Source organism: Canis aureus, chromosome 36 (assembly GCF_053574225.1).
Source record: "Canis aureus isolate CA01 chromosome 36, VMU_Caureus_v.1.0, whole genome shotgun sequence".
Lineage (NCBI taxonomy): Eukaryota > Metazoa > Chordata > Mammalia > Carnivora > Canidae > Canis > Canis aureus.
Window position 1 is genome coordinate 25,325,274 of NC_135646.1, and position 16,909 is coordinate 25,342,182.

The 16,909-nt window shown below is 40.0% G+C and overlaps 1 protein-coding gene and 1 long non-coding RNA gene across 14 annotated transcripts in view; one reads left to right on the top strand and one right to left on the bottom strand.

Annotated features, from left to right (window-relative positions):
* The window catches only part of DNAH7 (dynein axonemal heavy chain 7), a 233,335-nt gene that overhangs the window by 116,182 nt on the left and 100,244 nt on the right, over nucleotides 1-16,909 (top strand). For all 4 annotated transcript variants that reach the window (XR_013372697.1, XR_013372696.1, XM_077884754.1 and 1 more), the window contains exons 37-42: nucleotides 1,784-1,939; nucleotides 2,794-2,962; nucleotides 4,883-5,009; nucleotides 6,205-6,424; nucleotides 12,181-13,053; nucleotides 14,981-15,210. Coding sequence is in view for 2 of the 4 variants with exons in the window: in XM_077884754.1 (XP_077740880.1) it covers nucleotides 1,784-1,939; nucleotides 2,794-2,962; nucleotides 4,883-5,009; nucleotides 6,205-6,424; nucleotides 12,181-13,053; nucleotides 14,981-15,210 (1,775 nt within the window). In the remaining 2 variants the exon portion in view is untranslated. The remainder of the gene's footprint in view (nucleotides 1-1,783; nucleotides 1,940-2,793; nucleotides 2,963-4,882; nucleotides 5,010-6,204; nucleotides 6,425-12,180; nucleotides 13,054-14,980; nucleotides 15,211-16,909) is intronic.
* The window catches only part of LOC144305698 (uncharacterized), a 136,406-nt gene that overhangs the window by 54,278 nt on the left and 65,219 nt on the right, over nucleotides 1-16,909 (bottom strand). For 2 of the 10 annotated variants that reach the window (XR_013372704.1, XR_013372700.1), the window contains one exon: nucleotides 7,330-7,611. The exons of 3 other annotated variants lie outside the window; for them this stretch is intronic. This is a non-coding gene — a long non-coding RNA (uncharacterized LOC144305698). Of the gene's footprint in view, nucleotides 1-7,329; nucleotides 7,612-9,067; nucleotides 9,152-14,595; nucleotides 14,742-15,156; nucleotides 15,190-16,909 lie in introns of those variants that run through there. 5 more of the 10 variants (XR_013372701.1, XR_013372705.1, XR_013372699.1 and 2 more) reach the window with 5 other exon arrangements.

Consider the following 16,909-nt stretch of genomic DNA (forward strand, 5'->3'; position numbering starts at 1 on the left):
CACCCAAATATATAAATCAATTAATAACAAACATAAGGAAATTCATAATGCAATAGTAATAGAGGACTTTAACATTCCACTAACAGCAATGGACAGATCATCTAAGCAGATCAATAAGGAAACAAGGGCTTTGAATGACACACTGGACCAGGTGGACTTAACAGATATAGTTAGAACACTTCATTCTAGTATATGTGCTGCCGAAGCGAGCACTAGAACACTTCATTCTAAAGCAGAAGAATACATATTCTTTCCAAGTGCACATGGAACATTCTCCAGGATAGATCACATCCTAGATTACAAATCAGGCTTTGAGTAGTACAAAAAGATTGAGATCATATCATGCATATTTTCCAACCACAATGCTATGAAACTTGAAGTCAATCACAAGGAAAAATTTGGAAAGATGATAAATACATAGAGGTTAAAGAACATCTTACTAAAGAATGAATAAGTTAACCAGGGAATTAAAGAAGAGCTAAAAAAAAAAAAATCATGGAAACAGAGAGTATCCAGAGTCTATATAGAGAACTCATCAAAATCAACACCCAAAAAATAAATAATCCAGTTAAGAAATGGGCAGAAGACATGCACAAACAATTCCCCAAAGAAGACAAATGGCCAACAGACACACGAAAAAAAGATGCTCAAGATCATTAATCATCAGTGAAATAAAAATCAAAATGAAAAACCAACAGTCCAAACCTTTGGGATGCAGCAAAGGCAGTCATAAGCAGAGAGGAAGGCAAACTGTAGAACCTTAAGAGTCACTTAGACTCTTAACTCTAGACAACAAACTGGAGGGGAAGTAAGGGGAACGGGCTAAACGGGTGAGGGATGCTAGAGAGGGCACCTGTGATGAGCACCAGGTACTATATGTAAGTGACGAATCATTAACTTCCTGAAACCAATACTACACTATGTTAACTAATTTGAATTTAAATTTTTAAAAATACAGAAAAAAGAAAGATTTTTCTGAAAGTATACAGAAAGCTAAGGGATTTACCCAAGGTATCATCAAGAGTCAAGGAATGGATACTTGACATGGGGAAAGGCAGTGGTTGGAGAAAAATAAAGCCTTTTGTCATTTGTATCCTCAACCCAAATTCAACCCAGGCATTAAAACGACCCAGGTTAAAAAAACAAAAAACAAACAAACAAAAAAACAAAACAAAACAGAAACAAAACAAAACTTTTTTGCAAAATGGGGAGCATACTTTGCATTTAATTTTGTCATCTTTTTCTACCTAACATACGGTAATTGTTTTCCTATTTCATTATTCTTTTACAAGATGTTTTGTAAAACACATCTTCATTAATAATCCTTATAATTGCACTTGCTTTCCAAAGAAATGCATTTGGAAAATATACATATTTGCTTCCAAACTGAAAGTCAGATAACTTGGTATTTAAGTGGAAAGATAAACTATAACAAAACGAACATTGATATGGAAAGAGACAGGGGACAATTTGAATTCTTGTCCCACCCCTGAGACCTGAAGCAAGTTTCTTGAAAGCCTCTGGGTCCCCATGACCTCATGCTGAGAAGGCACGTGTACCCTGCACGGTGGCTTTGGAAATCAGAGAAGCCGTATGCACTGGGCCTCGACAAACACGGATGTGCCACCAGTATGGTAACTGTGTTGATTCCATCTCTCGTTTCACATTGTTATGACGCTCTAAATTCAAGTGTCAATAGTGATGTTAGCGTTTATTTTGAAATGTCAGGACATAGTTCCAACTATGGCTCATTTATTATTTCCTGTTATATTCTGTTTTACAGAATTTTCTTTTAAATCAACTCAATAAAGATATCTACAAGCCTCTGCTAATTAACTTCTCAGCACAGACTACAGCAGCTCAAACTCAGAATATTATCATGTCAAAATTGGACAAAAGAAGAAAGGGAGTCTTCGGTCCTCCTTTGGGCAAGAGAATGGTAATTGGTCTCTGTTTCTATACGTATGGTACAGCCCTGGTCCTCTTCATGTGCCCTGCGAAAGTCAGAACAACCAGATATACTAGGACTTCATAGCTTTTTGTACACACACAAAAAATCACACATTTTTAAAAAAGATTTTATTTTTAAGGAATCTTTGCACCCAACATGGGGCCCAAACGAACTTATAGCCCCAAAATGAAGAGTAGCATGCTCTACTGAGTGAGCTAGCCAGGCCCCCTTTAGTCACAAATTTTGATTAAGTTTTCCCATAAGTGTCTTCACATTTGCATGTGCATTAGACAACTTGACATTAAAAACAAGCAATTGCCCTTTGAATTAAAAAATAGAATATTCATCTGGGAAATTAGCTACCTTTCTCATTCTCTGATTAACATTTTTATTCAGCAGTCTTGCTGCTTAGTCCTCTAGGCCTTTAAACAACCCAACTATCAATTGACGTCCCTTGTGTTCCTCTGCCACAAACAGCCTTCTGAACCTCACTGTCACCACTCGGAAGTTATAATCATTTTAACATCCTACCTTTCTCATTTACTTCAATGTATTAAAATTGTATAAGGAAAAAGAGGAGGCATATTGATGAGCAAATTGTGCAAGAGGATTAATAAATCCTCAACTCTTTTAATCTATAATGGTTGTCACAAGACTTTCCCTATTCCTTAGAAGCACGGATGCTAGGGGATATTATTCTTGATTTGAAAAGAAACCATCATGTCTCTCATATGAATTCTATAAGAAGATAATCTCATTCTTTGCCTCAACACTGTTTACACAACAGGACAATATATCAAGGGGTTAAGTATTTCTAATATTGTTTCTCTTTTTATTCTCAGGTTGTCTTTGTAGATGATGTCAATATGCCCGCTCGTGAAGTATATGGGGCTCAGCCTCCCATTGAGTTGCTTAGACAATGGTTAGATCACTGGAATTGGTATGACCTAAAGGATTGTTCTATGATTAAACTAGTGGACATTCAAATCATGTGTGCCATGGGACCCCCAGGTACATTTTCTGAGTTTGTGATCACTAAGATTGAGAATTACTCTCAATCTACGTATCTGTATCTGGAGAAATGCCTGGAGATAGAGAGAAATCCAGCTGGACAATTTGAGTTAGAGTTTCTCGTGTGTATGTTTTCTCTGTGTATACCTTGGGGCCTCTGGGAAGATACTACAATGGTCAACACTACAACGTGGATTGCCTTACTTAGGGCCATTCTCCCACCAATGCTTCCAAATCCCTTTTCTCCCACCTTCTGCGACTTTGCACTTCTTTCTCTGTATCTAAGGACCCAGATCCCCCTGGGGCAGCTCATTTCCTTCTTTTTTATTCCTTAATTCTTCTACTGTATGAAATCTCCTTTTCTACCCCAATCAAGTCCCATTCTAGAGAGTCTTTGGATTTAATCAGGCTGTTAAGAGAAATTTAAAGTATCAAATAGCCAAAAGAATTAATCTTCAAAGATTCTTTACATTTCTCATGGGAATTTGATAAACTCGAAGAAATCTATACGGGAGAATTTTTTTTTATGATGGGGCGTCAAAAGTGGCTTGATTCAACTAACTGGACATCTTTAACTCTTTTTCCTGAACTCAAGCTGGTATTCCAGTCTTTAAAAATTCCTTTTCTCCATGTATCATTTCTTCAGAGAGTCTCTTCTGACCCCCTGACCTTTTTTGACTTGTAACCCAGTCAGGTTGCTCTGAGTCAGTAATTCCTCTAAGTGCACTTCCTGGGCCACTTCAAATGCGTTTTTTCTTTCCAAGTTTTTATTTAAATTCTAGTTAACATACGGTGTAGTATTACTTTCATGTGTAGGATTTAGCGATTTATCACATATATAAAACACTCAGTGCTCATCACAACAGGTGCCCTGTTTAATATCCATTGCCTATTTAATCCATCTCCTGCCACCTCCCTCCTGCCACCCTCAGTTTGTTCTCTATAGTTATGAGTCTGTTGTATGGTTTGCCTCTCTTTTCTCTTCTAAAAAAAAATGAGATTTGTCTATATACTTAAAGATAATAACACCAATAATTTTTTAAATGATGTTACATTTTAAATCAGTTATTAAAGCCTCATATTGAAGGGCACTTGGGTAGCTCGGTCAGTTGTGTTCAACTCTTGATTTTGACTCAGTTGATGATCTCAGATCTTGAGACTGAGGCCCTTGTCAGGCTCCACACTTAGCGTGGAGTCTGCTTGAGATTCTCTCTCCCTCTGTCTCTGACCCTCCTTCCATTCATGCATATTCTCTCTCTCTCAAAATAATTACTTTTTTAAAAAAAATGCCTTATCTTTGAAAATGTAATCATTATTTTGTGAGAGTGAGATAATCCACAAATCTTTAAAAATGCAAGCATGCAGTGAAGTGGCCACATGAACCATATGGACTAGTCTTTAGGAAATTCATTTTAGGATGTGGGTGAAGAATTAGCCTAAATGCTAAGATTGTGTTGAATTTCAGCCATGTGGGAAGGACTCTTAAGTTTGATCAGTCAGGTTTGCCAAAATTGTATGTAATATTACTATTTTTTTAATGTATCTTAATATTATATTATGAGGACGTTTACTATTTACTGCTTTAGGCTATATGAGTTACAGAGAAGGTGACCAATGGCTTTCCATCTGATCTGATTTCCTTTGGTAAATTGACCTGACCCAAGAACTCAATCAGACAATTCAAATAGAAAAAGAGTGTGTTAAAAAAAAAAAAAAAGAAAGAAAGAAAAAGAAAAACAGTGTGTTGAATTTGAGGGGAAAGCTGCTTTTAGGTCAGGGTTACCCAAACAATTACTCCTACTTTCTCTGTGTGCTATGAATTTGTCCATCTTTCAATTTGTTTTATGCTGTAAAATATCAGAGAAAATATTCTAGTGGGTAGTAGTAACATTGTTAAGAGTTACTCTTTTTAATATTTAGGTGGTGGTCGAAATCCAGTGACTCCCCGATATATGAGACATTTTAATATTATAACAATCAATGAGTTTAGTGATAAATCCATGTTTACAATCTTCTCCAGAATTTTAACCTGGCATTTAAAAATCTGGTAAGTAATGTAAAGTGTGTTTCTTTTTTTCATTTAGAGGGTATAGAGTATTTTGGAAACTTATCAATACAAGTAGTACCCCTCACACTATTCCCTGAAAACATCCCTAGATAAAGAAAAAGATAACAGGTAACATCACTGCCCTCTGCTGCTCTCATCTCCAAGTATGGGACCATAACACAAAGGGGCCAGAGTATCTTTCTTTCTTTTTTTTTTTTTTTGTCTGATGTCTTGAATTTTAGCCCCAAAATCCATACTAATTTTGCACTCTGCTGTATAATATGTCCACAGTAGAATTATTAATGCTCTGAATTTTTACCATGTAGTGCAATTAATGCTGGAAAGATTTATTCCAGGTTTTTCCTGTGACTTTCATGCCCTATAGTAGAACTCTTGAGTTCTCCAAGGAGATTCATGTCTAAGTTTGAGTGTAGCCTTGGGGCCTGTGCCCTGGGGAAACGTTGCTGCCTGGCTCTGGACGTTCAGTGCTTCTCCACAAGATGTGCAGAGGTCAGGGAGCCAAGTGGAGCTGAGCAGTGCAGATCTCAGCTCCCTGATGTCCATTCTCAGGAAAATTGTCATTCGTTGCCTTACCTGGTGATGATGAAGGGGGACCACGGCACCTTGTTGAGCGGGAAGTTAGAGTCAGTTTTTCCAAATGGATATTTGTTCTACATGTTCTTTCCCACCTAATTGTGCCCTTTGCGCTTCTTCTTCTTTTTTTTAAATCCTGACTCCTTATTTCACTTTAAAAAAAAAACTCTCCTTTTTCTTTTTTCTTCTGTATTTTTATTTGCTTCCTTTTTTTCTCCAAAAATACTCATTTCACTAGTGTTCTTCAGCGATTCCTTTTATATGCAATTGAGAATGCTAAGGGGTGAAAGTGAGTAGGACACACTTGTTTAGTGGATGCTGGATTTGAATTATATGGTCAGGGTTCCTCAGCTGGCTCTTCTGTTCACTTATTTAAGTAGTTCTAAGTCTGTTACATTAGTCTTGCCTTCCCATGGAGTCTCTTTGAACATAAAACAATGAATGGAAAGCAGTTTTGAATTAAAATTGTATCATTATTATATGAAATGCTAATTTTATAAATTAAATCATTTGATCAGAATAACTTTCACACTAGGTATGCTAAATATCATCTGTGTATTGTATTTCCTAACATTTTCTTTCTTTTTATTATTTTTTTAAGTCATAAATTTCCAGATGATTTTCTAGATTTGACCACACAAATTGTTAATGGTACGATGGCTCTATATAAAGAAGCCATGAGGAATCTCTTGCCTACTCCAGCTAAATCTCACTACTTGTTCAACCTCCGTGATTTTTCCCGTGTCATTCAGGGTGTTTGCTTGTCAAGACCAGAAACAGCAGAAACCAAAGAAGTGATTAAACGTCTCTGGGTTCATGAGGTAAACTTTCGTGTTATTAAAATATGATTATGCAAGAAACAAACCTTTTTTTACAGCAATAAATGAGTAAAACATTTAGCAATTTATATTGAAATGCATTTAGCTATTTGGCATTATGAAGGCCAATGATCAAGGTAATTTAAAAGAATATTTATCACTAATATATTTTATGATATTTACAATGGATTATTCTTATTTTTAGAAATTTTGGTGATTTATAAAATATTTTGAAGTAGGTATGACTTTGGATAAATATCGCTTAAGTGACTTAATCCTTGTTAGTTTGATCTCAAATAATTTTTGAGACGGAATACTTTTTAAGGAGCTGTTTTTATAAGAAATGAATGTATGTATTTACATTACTTGTATTTCTAGATGCCAAAACAATTGCAAAGCAAATCAGTTTTGAGGGCATACAAACTATATTAAAATATATTTCTTTTTGGGAAGCGGTATGTGGGTAAACATTTTCTTGTAAAAGCTTGTGGAAGGAAAGAAAGAATACCAAAATAAGGGGTCAAAAATAATAATTCAGTATTTCCAAAATAGACAAAGAATTATAGGAAAGTTAAAGAAAACTTTTATTTTTAATACATAGATAATATAGTTATTTTAATTTTAACAATGTAGTTAAGAAATCTAGAAAATAGGAATGTACTATGTTAAAACCATATGCTATAGAGATAAAAATTTCAGAGACATTTAAAAACTCCATTTCTAAATAAAATAAATAAATGATAAAAATTCCATTTCAATAGGCTTTTTATTTTACAATTTAAATTCCCAAATCCTCACACATTCAAATATAAGTCCAAACGAAATTCTGCTCAAGAATTTTGGCCACAGCAAGGTCCCTAAAATAATTTTCTCAAAACCTATGATCTGTAGATTCTTTTTTTTTTTTTTTTAAAGATTTTATTTATCCATTCATGAAAGACACAGAGAGAGGCAGAGACATAGGTAGAGGGAGAAGCAGGTTCCATGCAGGGAGCCCGATGTGTGGGACTCGATCCTAGAACTTCAGGATCACATCCTGAGCCAAAGGAAGACACTCAACCGCTGAGCCATCCAGGCGTCCCCTGACCTGTGGATTCTTACTGCACTCCTCTGTAGGTCCCTTACTTGCCAGAGTGGGATGCATATCCTGGGACATGGACACAGGCTATAAGTCTAGTAGGCCACAGTAGCTGAAAGGTAGAGAAGGAGAGAGATATGAGGGGAGGATGTCTCTGACTTCATCAAAGGAGTGAGTTTTGTCAGTAGCCAAATCTTGCTCTAGGAAGCATCTAGCATCCTCCTCTCCAGGAGCTTCACCCTTTGATATTCCTTCTGCCTAGAACACTCTTCCCCCCATCATCCAGAAAGCCTGCCTGCTTCCTGAAGGTCTCTGTCAAATATCCCCTTTCTGTTGAGGCTTGCTCTGAGCCATCCCTACCTCCCATAGCTCTTTTTCCTTTATCTCATTTTCTTCTTTATAACACGGAACATCACTTGACACTGTCTATATTTTGGCTTATTTAGTGTCTCTACTGGAGTAGAAGCTTTTTGAGAGCAGCAACTTTACTAATTTCTCTACTTTCCCCAGCACCTGACACACGGCAAGCACACAATTTGTACAAGTGCATAAAGAGAAGAAGAAAGGCAGCCTTATTATACATAACATGCTTCATGGCTTGGGATTATACAGGCCGTTCCTTTCTTCTAGTCGTGGGAGGAGCTCATATGTGCTATTGTATATTTATGGTATGTGCCCTTTTTAGCATCTTTCAAATCTTATACTACACTTCAGTGTGACATTATTGAGTTTCGACAATGGCTGTTGAGCTCTTTGGGCATTTAATGAAATTCGCGCTATAATAACTTGCAATTTTTAGTGAGTACTTCATATTGATATAATGTAGTAAATTTAAGTTCTTAGCTCAAAACCTTTCAATAGCACTCTACTTCATTGGGAGGGATTAAAAATAAAAGTCTGATGGCCCATAAGGTCTCACGTGTGTACCTCTTTCCTGGCTCCCCTCAGGCTGCCTCCTGCCCTCATACTCATTCACCCTTCACCTAGCAACACAGGCCTACTGGCCATGCACTCGGCCTGGAATGCTTTCCCCCCAGATCCTGTGGGCCTGCTTCCTACTGCCTTTGATCAAATCTCTCCTTCTTTTTTTTTTTTTTTTTTTTTTAAATCTCTCCTTCTCAGTGAGGCCCACACTGACCACCATTGAATACGACATTCTCACACCCCACCAGGAATTCCAGTCTTTCTTGACTTACTCTATTTTTCTTCTTTTCATAGCATTTATCAGCATCTAACACGCCATATAATTTATTTGTCATGTTTATTGTCCATCTCCCTCAGGTAGGGAGCTCCATGAGGGCAGAGATTTTTTTTTTTTGGTCGCAGATTTATCCACAGTGCTGAGAACAGTGCTAGACACATTGTTCCCAACATTTCAAAAAATGTGAAGTGCTTGAACTCAACACTCTATTTGTGCTTTGTTCCTATTCACTCAAAAAAGATTTCCTAAGGTCTAATATATGTCAGATACTATTTTAGATGCCCCTTTCCTTTCCAGACACTTTTACCAAACTAAAAGAGCTAATAGAATTTTAATAAATGCTTTTTTAGGTTTGAAATTGGCTTACTACTTTACGTTCTCTTTGACTTCTCCATGGCTTTCAAACATTTGTGTACATAACATCCGGTTTGCTTTGTTAAATGTAGTTATTCTGCACAAGTGACCCAAGGAAAAAAAATAAATTAGATTTCATTAAAAATGAAATTTATTTCATTAAACTTTTTCATGCCTCATTGGATAGTATCTAGAAAATGAGATGACAACCCATAGAATGGGGAAAAAAATCGCAATATCTAATGTCTAATATCCAGAAAACATAACAACTCAACAGTAAAAGACAACCTAAAAAAAATAAAAAATAAATAAAAGACAACCTAATTTAAAAGTGGGCAAAGGATTCGAATAGACATTTCTCCAAAGATGACACGCAGATGGCCAATAAGCACATGAAAAGATGTTCAACATCATTAATCATTAGGGAAGCTAGGATGGTGGTCATCAAAAAGACAGTTAATAACAAGTATTGGTAAGGATGGTCAGAGCCGCCACCCACTGCCTGTGGGAATGAAAAATGGTGCAGCTGCAGTGGAGAACAGTTTGGTAGTTTCTCAAAATGTTAAACACAGAGTTACCATAGGACCCAGCAGTTCTGCTCCTAGCCACATATCCAGGAGAACCGAAACATATGTCCACACAAAAACTTATGCAGGAATGTTATTAGAATCATTCATAATAAACAAAAAGTAGACACAACCTAGATATACATCAGCTGATGCCTGGACAAAATGTGGCATGTACTTACATTGGAACTTTATTCAGCTCTGAAAGGAAATAGCGACGCATACTACAGCATGGATTAACCTGGAAAACGTGTTAAGAGAAAGAAGCCTAGAGGCAGAAAATAGATTAATGGTTGCCAGGGGTTGTGGGGAGTGTAGGGGAATAATAAGGAGTGACTCCTAAGGGGTACAGGGTTTCCACATGGGATGATGAAGATGTTCTAGAATTGATAGTTATGATGCTTGCTTACCTTCGTGAATATTATAAAAGCCACCGAATTACGTGCTTTAAAAGAGCGAATGTTATGATATGTGAATTAGGTATCCGTTAAAACAATCTGTAATTAAGGCTTGGAGGTAAATAAACTCAAAGCAAAAGTACAATGTAATAAAAATATTCCAGAAATTGCCTCTCTGATAATCATGTAGATTTATAATAGAAAAATTTTACATATCAAACTTTTAAAAATGGAAGAGGGGGGCAATAGGATCACAGGGTAGAGAGGGGAGGGTGTCCACAGAAGTGAGCATGGGAGGGAGCCTCTAAGGCGCTGGGAGTGTTCTGTACCTTGATCTTGGTGGTGGTGACAAGGGTGTCACCTGTGTAAAAATTCTTGGAGCTGCACACTTTGGATTTTTGTACCTTATGTAAAGAAATAAAAGTCGAAAAATAAAAGATATTCCCAGGCCACCATCCCCAAAGTTTTCAAGTCAGGGCCCGGAGTGGGCCCCTGCACTCTGCATTTTTGCCAGCACAACAGATGAGTTGGTACAGGTGTGGTGACAGTCCTTGAGAAACCCTACCTTAGCTTCTTGCCACGTTGCCAGCTAGATCCCAGCATACTGATTCCTCTTAGGCCCTGACACCTGATATGTGAGGTGGGCTTGATTTAGGTTTCTCCTCCCACAGGAATATTGTACATGGTCTTCAGCCCTCAATCCAAGCAGGGGATGATGGGCATACATCGGGCAACTAGGTTGCCCCATAAAGAAATAGCTCTTGGACTGGTTAGAGTATGCAGGAAGCCTCAGTCGTACCATTTGTGTATGCAGCCGCCACTGCTAGAAAAAGGGATGACACTATTTTGGCACCAGCTTGACAATAGTGAAAACACTCAAATCACTACTCTTGAACACCATTAGGCTGATTTCGAGGTGGTTTGTCACGATTTTACTTCTGAATTTTATAGTGTTTCCACATACGCTGTCATTTTATTTTTGCCATACATCTGGAATATAACGCAAAGCAGGTATTTTACAGGTACAGCTCCAGCTGATGCAGGCGGGTTTCAGTAATTTCCCCCAAATGACAGAAGTCCTGCTACTGCAGACATGCACTGCTTGTAGCGTACGTCCATTAGTCTGCTAGTGCTGCCGTAACACAACACCACAAGCAGAGTGGCTTAACAGAAATTTATTTCCTCCTAGTCCCAGAGGCCGGGAGTCCAAGGTGCCACCAAGTGTGGTTAGATGGCTGCTCCTCACTGTCCTCACTGGCCTTTCCTCTGTGTACCTGCAGGCAAAGAGTGGAAACCCTCATCTTATAAGGACAGTCCTAGGGGACTAGGGCTATGGGACTAGGGTTCCACCCTTGTGACTGTATTTAACTTTAATTACCTCCTTAAAGGATGTCACTCTTAATATAGTCCTATTGGTGGGTAGGACTTCCACATGAACGGGGGGGGGGGGGGGGGGGGAAGAGGGGGAGGAGTGGAGAGGGACATAGTCCAGTCCAAACAGTTAGTAACCAAGGGACAATTACACCATGTTGAGGAAATCGCTGTTTTCTGTGACAAGCCTGCTTAACTATTTCTTATAATCCAGTAACATGTGCATATCACCAGAGTTTATTTTAGTAGATTGTCCTCTGCGGTGACTTAAAGATAATAAATGTGCAAAACAAACTTGGCTTTCACCTAAGACATTCACTCTTTTTTCCAAAAAAGTGAGCTCAAAAAAATAATACTATCCATTTGTCAATAATTTTCAGAATGTTTCCCGGCTTAGAAAAAGGAAGGATCATGGCAAGGGAATACCCAGCTTCCTTATCTATATCTAAGTGACCAGAGCAAAGGCAGCCACTAACCTTCTCTAGTCCCTTTTTTCCTTTTCTAGTCATTCATACTCTTTGCACCTCTCTAATCGGCTTCAGTGCCCCCAAGTTATCTTGGTTTATTCGTAACTGAATGTTAACTGTGTATCATCTCAAATATATATGATCAAAACTAATATTTAAAACAAGCATTATTATGAGTACATCCTGATTACGTGGCTATGCTTTTAATAAAACCCATAGAAATTTTCCTGAGAGTCCTTTTTCTGTGACTTGAGATTAATATGTAAATGAAAGCACAAAACCAGAAGAATCGGCGCCTAATGCTGCTGCTTCATTACCCTCTAGGTCCTCAGAGTGTATTATGATCGTCTTCTGGATAATGCAGATCGAAGTTGGCTTATCAACTACATTCGAGAAGTTTTGCAAAAATACATGGACGAAGACTTCCAGGAACTTTTCCAAAGCTTAGATTTCGACGGTGACGGGGTGGTAGGAGAAGATGACTTGCGTAGCTTAATGTTCTGTGATTTCCACGACCCCAGGAGGGAGGACACCAACTACAGGGAAATCAAGGATGTGGATAATCTGCGGGTGATCGTGGAAGCTCACCTGGAAGAATACAATAACATGAGCAAAAAAACCATGAGCCTGGTCTTATTCCGATTTGCCATAGAACACATCAGCAGGATTTCCAGGATCCTGAAGCAGCCCCGCAGCCACGCTCTTCTGGTCGGGGTCGGAGGGAGTGGAAGGCAGTCTGTCACCCGGTTAGCTGCCCACATGGCTGATTATTCCGTTTTTCAGGTTGAAATCTCCAAGGGCTATGGTCATTTTGAGTGGCACGAGGATTTAAAAGTGATCCTAAGGAAATGTGCCGAAGGTGAGATGCAGGGGGTCTTCCTGTTCACAGACACTCAGATTAAAAGGGAGTCCTTTCTAGAAGATGTCAACAACCTGCTGAACGCTGGGGAGGTCCCCAACCTCTTCCCGTTGGATGAGAAGCAGGAGATCTGTGACAAGATGCGGCAGTTAGATCGCCAACGGGATAAGACCAAACAGACCGATGGGAGCCCCATAGCCCTTTTCAATATGTTCATCGATCGCTGTCGCAACCACCTGCACGTCGTCCTGGCCATGAGTCCCATCGGGGATGCATTCCGGGTTCGCCTCCGCAAGTTCCCCGCTCTTGTTAACTGCTGCACCATTGACTGGTTTCAGGTATTGCTGGGCAGACCTTAGGTCGACTTCTAGAACGGTCCAGTCTTTGTCATCACCGTGGCTCCTTTCATAGATGCATCAAGCAGAATTTTCTGATAGATGATGATGTGTTGTGCAAATTCAAGAAGTCGTAAGAGACAAACATTTTCTCACTGACATACACTCAGGGACCCCAACATTTCACAGAAGGCTTTAGGGGAGGTTTGAGTAGCAGTCGGGGGCTCGGGGAGAAGGCCCGCTGGAAGGCTTCCCTGCAAGAGCTGATGAGGGAGCTGTCCCTGGGGGGGTAGGGGTGAGGGATCCGAGGGGGGGAGGCGAGCAGTTGGAAGGGGGGCAGTGCAGGGAGCTGTCACTACCACTGGGGGGTAAAGGGGCAGGAGGGGGAAAGCACGGCCCTGGAGCTTGGAGCCGGGCAGGAGAGCTGCATCCCAGGATCGGGAGGCAGAGGCCCAGACCTGAGCTCCTGCAGGGATGCTGGGGAGGGGGCACGACTCCCCCCCCCTTCCCCCTCCTCCCGTTGTTTTCTATTAGCCAACGTCTACAGGAAGCCAAAGGCAAGAAAGCCGGAGTGACCCCGTGGCTGCAGACTTCAGGTTCAGGACACCCAGAGCGGCCAAGACCGGGTTGCAGTGGGGAAGCTGGGGCCTGCAGCAGAGCCCCTGGGGGGGGTGGCTGTGTCAGCATGTGACCTTGGGGGGAACTCCATGGCCCCTCTGTCCCTCCGTTTCCTGCTAGCACGCTTTCCTGCGAAGCAAGCTTACGGAGCCCCTTGCTCAATAGCAGGTGCTCTTCTAAAAGCTGGAAGCGAAATAGACCAGGCTTCTGATCCCAAGCTGATTTTTCTAGAGACAACCAAGGTAGCAAAGGACTGTTCCATCAATGGGGCAGTCAAAGGCTTTCCGAAGAGGTGACCTCAAAGGGGAGGCTCGCCAGACGAAAGGTGCCAGGGCTCAGAGGGTCTGGGCAGAGGCCAGGGAGGGGCCGTGGAGACGCAGGTGGAGAGAAACTGAGGCCGGAGCGACAGGGGTGAGGTCAGAAGGGTGGCAAGGGCCCATCGGCAGAGACAAGCGAGTTGGTTTTGGATTTGAAGTGTGCTAGGAAGTCTTTGAAGCATTATTAATTGAGGAGTGTGACATGAGCTCATTTACCTTTGGAAGAAAATCGCTCCGGCAGCTGTAGGGAGCCACACAGGCCGGGAGCCGGCCAGGACTCTGGGAACATTCCAAGCAGACGAAAACAGAGGTGACTTGGGATGGCCGTGGTAGGCGTAGGAAGAAGAGAAAGGATTTGGACGCGATCGTGCGGATGGTGCCTATAGATCTTCTGTATGGGGTGATGAAGGGTTGAGGAGGAGGAGGGGTATCGAGGAGGATTCCTGCATTCTGGCTGGAGAATAGGGGCGGATGTTGGGGATGTTTACAAAGTTGGGGAAGATGGTGATTATCTGGGGGGAGTTAGGAACCACGCTTTGGACCTGTTGCGTTTGAGATACCTTTTAGAGAAATCAAGGAAATAGTCATTCATACTCTTCTGGAGTTCAGTGGAAAGGACAACATTTACTTTCAGAGAATTATTGGGAGAATTGGCTGGGATGGTGCAGGTAGGATGCACGCGGAAATAGGCATTCCATCAGTTTAATGCCTTTCCTCTTCTTTACTCCTACAATGTTCATGAACAGTTTCTGTGACCTTTGAACAGACCATGAAGAATCAATATTACTTGTACTAGCTCCTGGCTCTCGGCCCTGAGTGTGCAAGTCCTTGGGTGGGAGTAGGGAGGGAAGTTCCTCATGGAAGTGTCCCTCCAGCCTCATCCCTCACGTGTTCCCTTCCGTTTCTAACACCCATAAATCGCAAAGGATGGCAGTAGTAACTTACGCTAGACTAGCCACTTTGATCAAGTACTAACTCGTTTATCTTAAATTTAGTCATGGCCTGAAGATGCACTCCAGGCAGTTGCCTCGCGCTTCTTGGAAGAAATTGAAATGTCAGAGGAAATACGAGAGGACTGTATCAGCATGTGTAAAAGCTTCCACACTTCTACTATAGATTTATCTACATCCTTCTATGTCGAACTTCAAAGATACAATTATGTGACTCCTACCTCGTATCTTGAATTAATCTCCACTTTCAAAATCTTGTTGGAAAAGAAAAGAAGGTAAAAAAGAAGGTTTATTTATTTATGTATTTTAGAGAGAGTGAGCAGGGGGAGGGGCTGAGGGAGCTAGGGGGAGAGAGAAGGGCAAATAGACTCCACACTGAGCTGAGTGTGGGTCCTGTCTTGGGCTCAGTCTCACTACCCTGATATAATGACCTGAGCCAAAACCAAGAGTCAGGGGCTCAACCGACTCCACCACCCAGGCACCCCCAAATTTCACATTTCTAAGTAAGCTATGGCAGTTTTAAAATATTTGTGTGTACAGAAATGACATAGCTTAGGATGTCATAAAGATTTATCTTGTATATATACACACATGTATATGTCTGTACTGTGAATTTTGGTTTATTTCACAAACATTTAGGATAGGGAGAAGGTCTTACTCTTTTATATAGATGCATCGTCTAGCGCACTGTAAATGCATAATCGTATTCATTGAAGGAATAAAGATGTGCTACTTAGAGCTGGGCTAAGACTCTAGGGTCCTTTGACAATGATATTGAATAAACACCACTGGAGAGATTTTTTTTTGATAAGTAATTAGATAATAGATAAAACTCTTGTACAGGTATTGAACAGCTGAAACCAGATACAGCTACTCTATATACCTAGTCAGGTTTCCTTCTTTAAACTCTCATTATTTGTAAAAGGGAAGAGGGAATCACAGGATGTGTTGTAACTTGGCTAACATGGTTTTTTAAAACCTCTATTTTTTGTTTCTTTTATTATCTCTACAGGGGAAAAGTGCCATTCCCTTGGTACTTGCCCTAAGTCTTGATAAAATTTGTATATTATGGTGTCATGTAGATAAAAATACTATATGAAAATCTGAAACAAAATTTAAGTTTGAAAATAACTGATTTTCCAGTTAGAGAAATTTCAGATTTGCCTCTTAAAATGAAAATGAGGGATCCCTGGGTGGCGCAGCGGTTTGGCGCCTGCCTTTGGGCCAGGGCGCGATCCTGGAGACCCGGAATTGAATCCCACATCGGGCTCCCGGTGCATGGAGCCTGCTTCTCCCTCTGCCTGCGTCTATGCCTGCCCCCCACCCCCCCCGTGACTATCATAAATAAATAAAAATTAAAAAAAATTTTAAAAAGAAAATGAGTTTTTAAAAACTATTAAATGACATAGATACTAAACAGTAACCCAATTAACTATTAAATCGAATTCCCTTCACTGATGATTTTATTGGTACTATGTAAGATTTTAAAGATAATCTAACAAATATTAAAAACACTTTGTGATACAGTCCTTATAATAGGACATTACCTAAAATATACCAAAATGATAATTCCTTTGTGTTCTAGCATTCCTTTGTGTGAAAACTAACCTTAGGATGTAAGGCAAAGCATATAAACTTGTATTAGTCAGGAAATAAAGGGTTAAGAAGTAAAAAAAAAAACTCATTTTGAAAATCTCAATATAAACATCAATAAGCTTATGGACTATATATGTGTCGATGTGAGTTTTTAATGTCATTGAAGGTGACATTTATTTATTTATTTTTGTAGTTTCAAGTTTTTATTTAAATTCCAGTTGGTTAACATATAATGTAGTATTGGTTTCAGGAATAGAGTTTAGTGATTCATCATGCACTACAACGCCCAAGGCTCATCACAATAAATATCTTCCTTAATGTCCATCACCCGTTTAACCCACCCTCCTGCCCACCCCCCTGCCAGCAACCCTCAGTTTG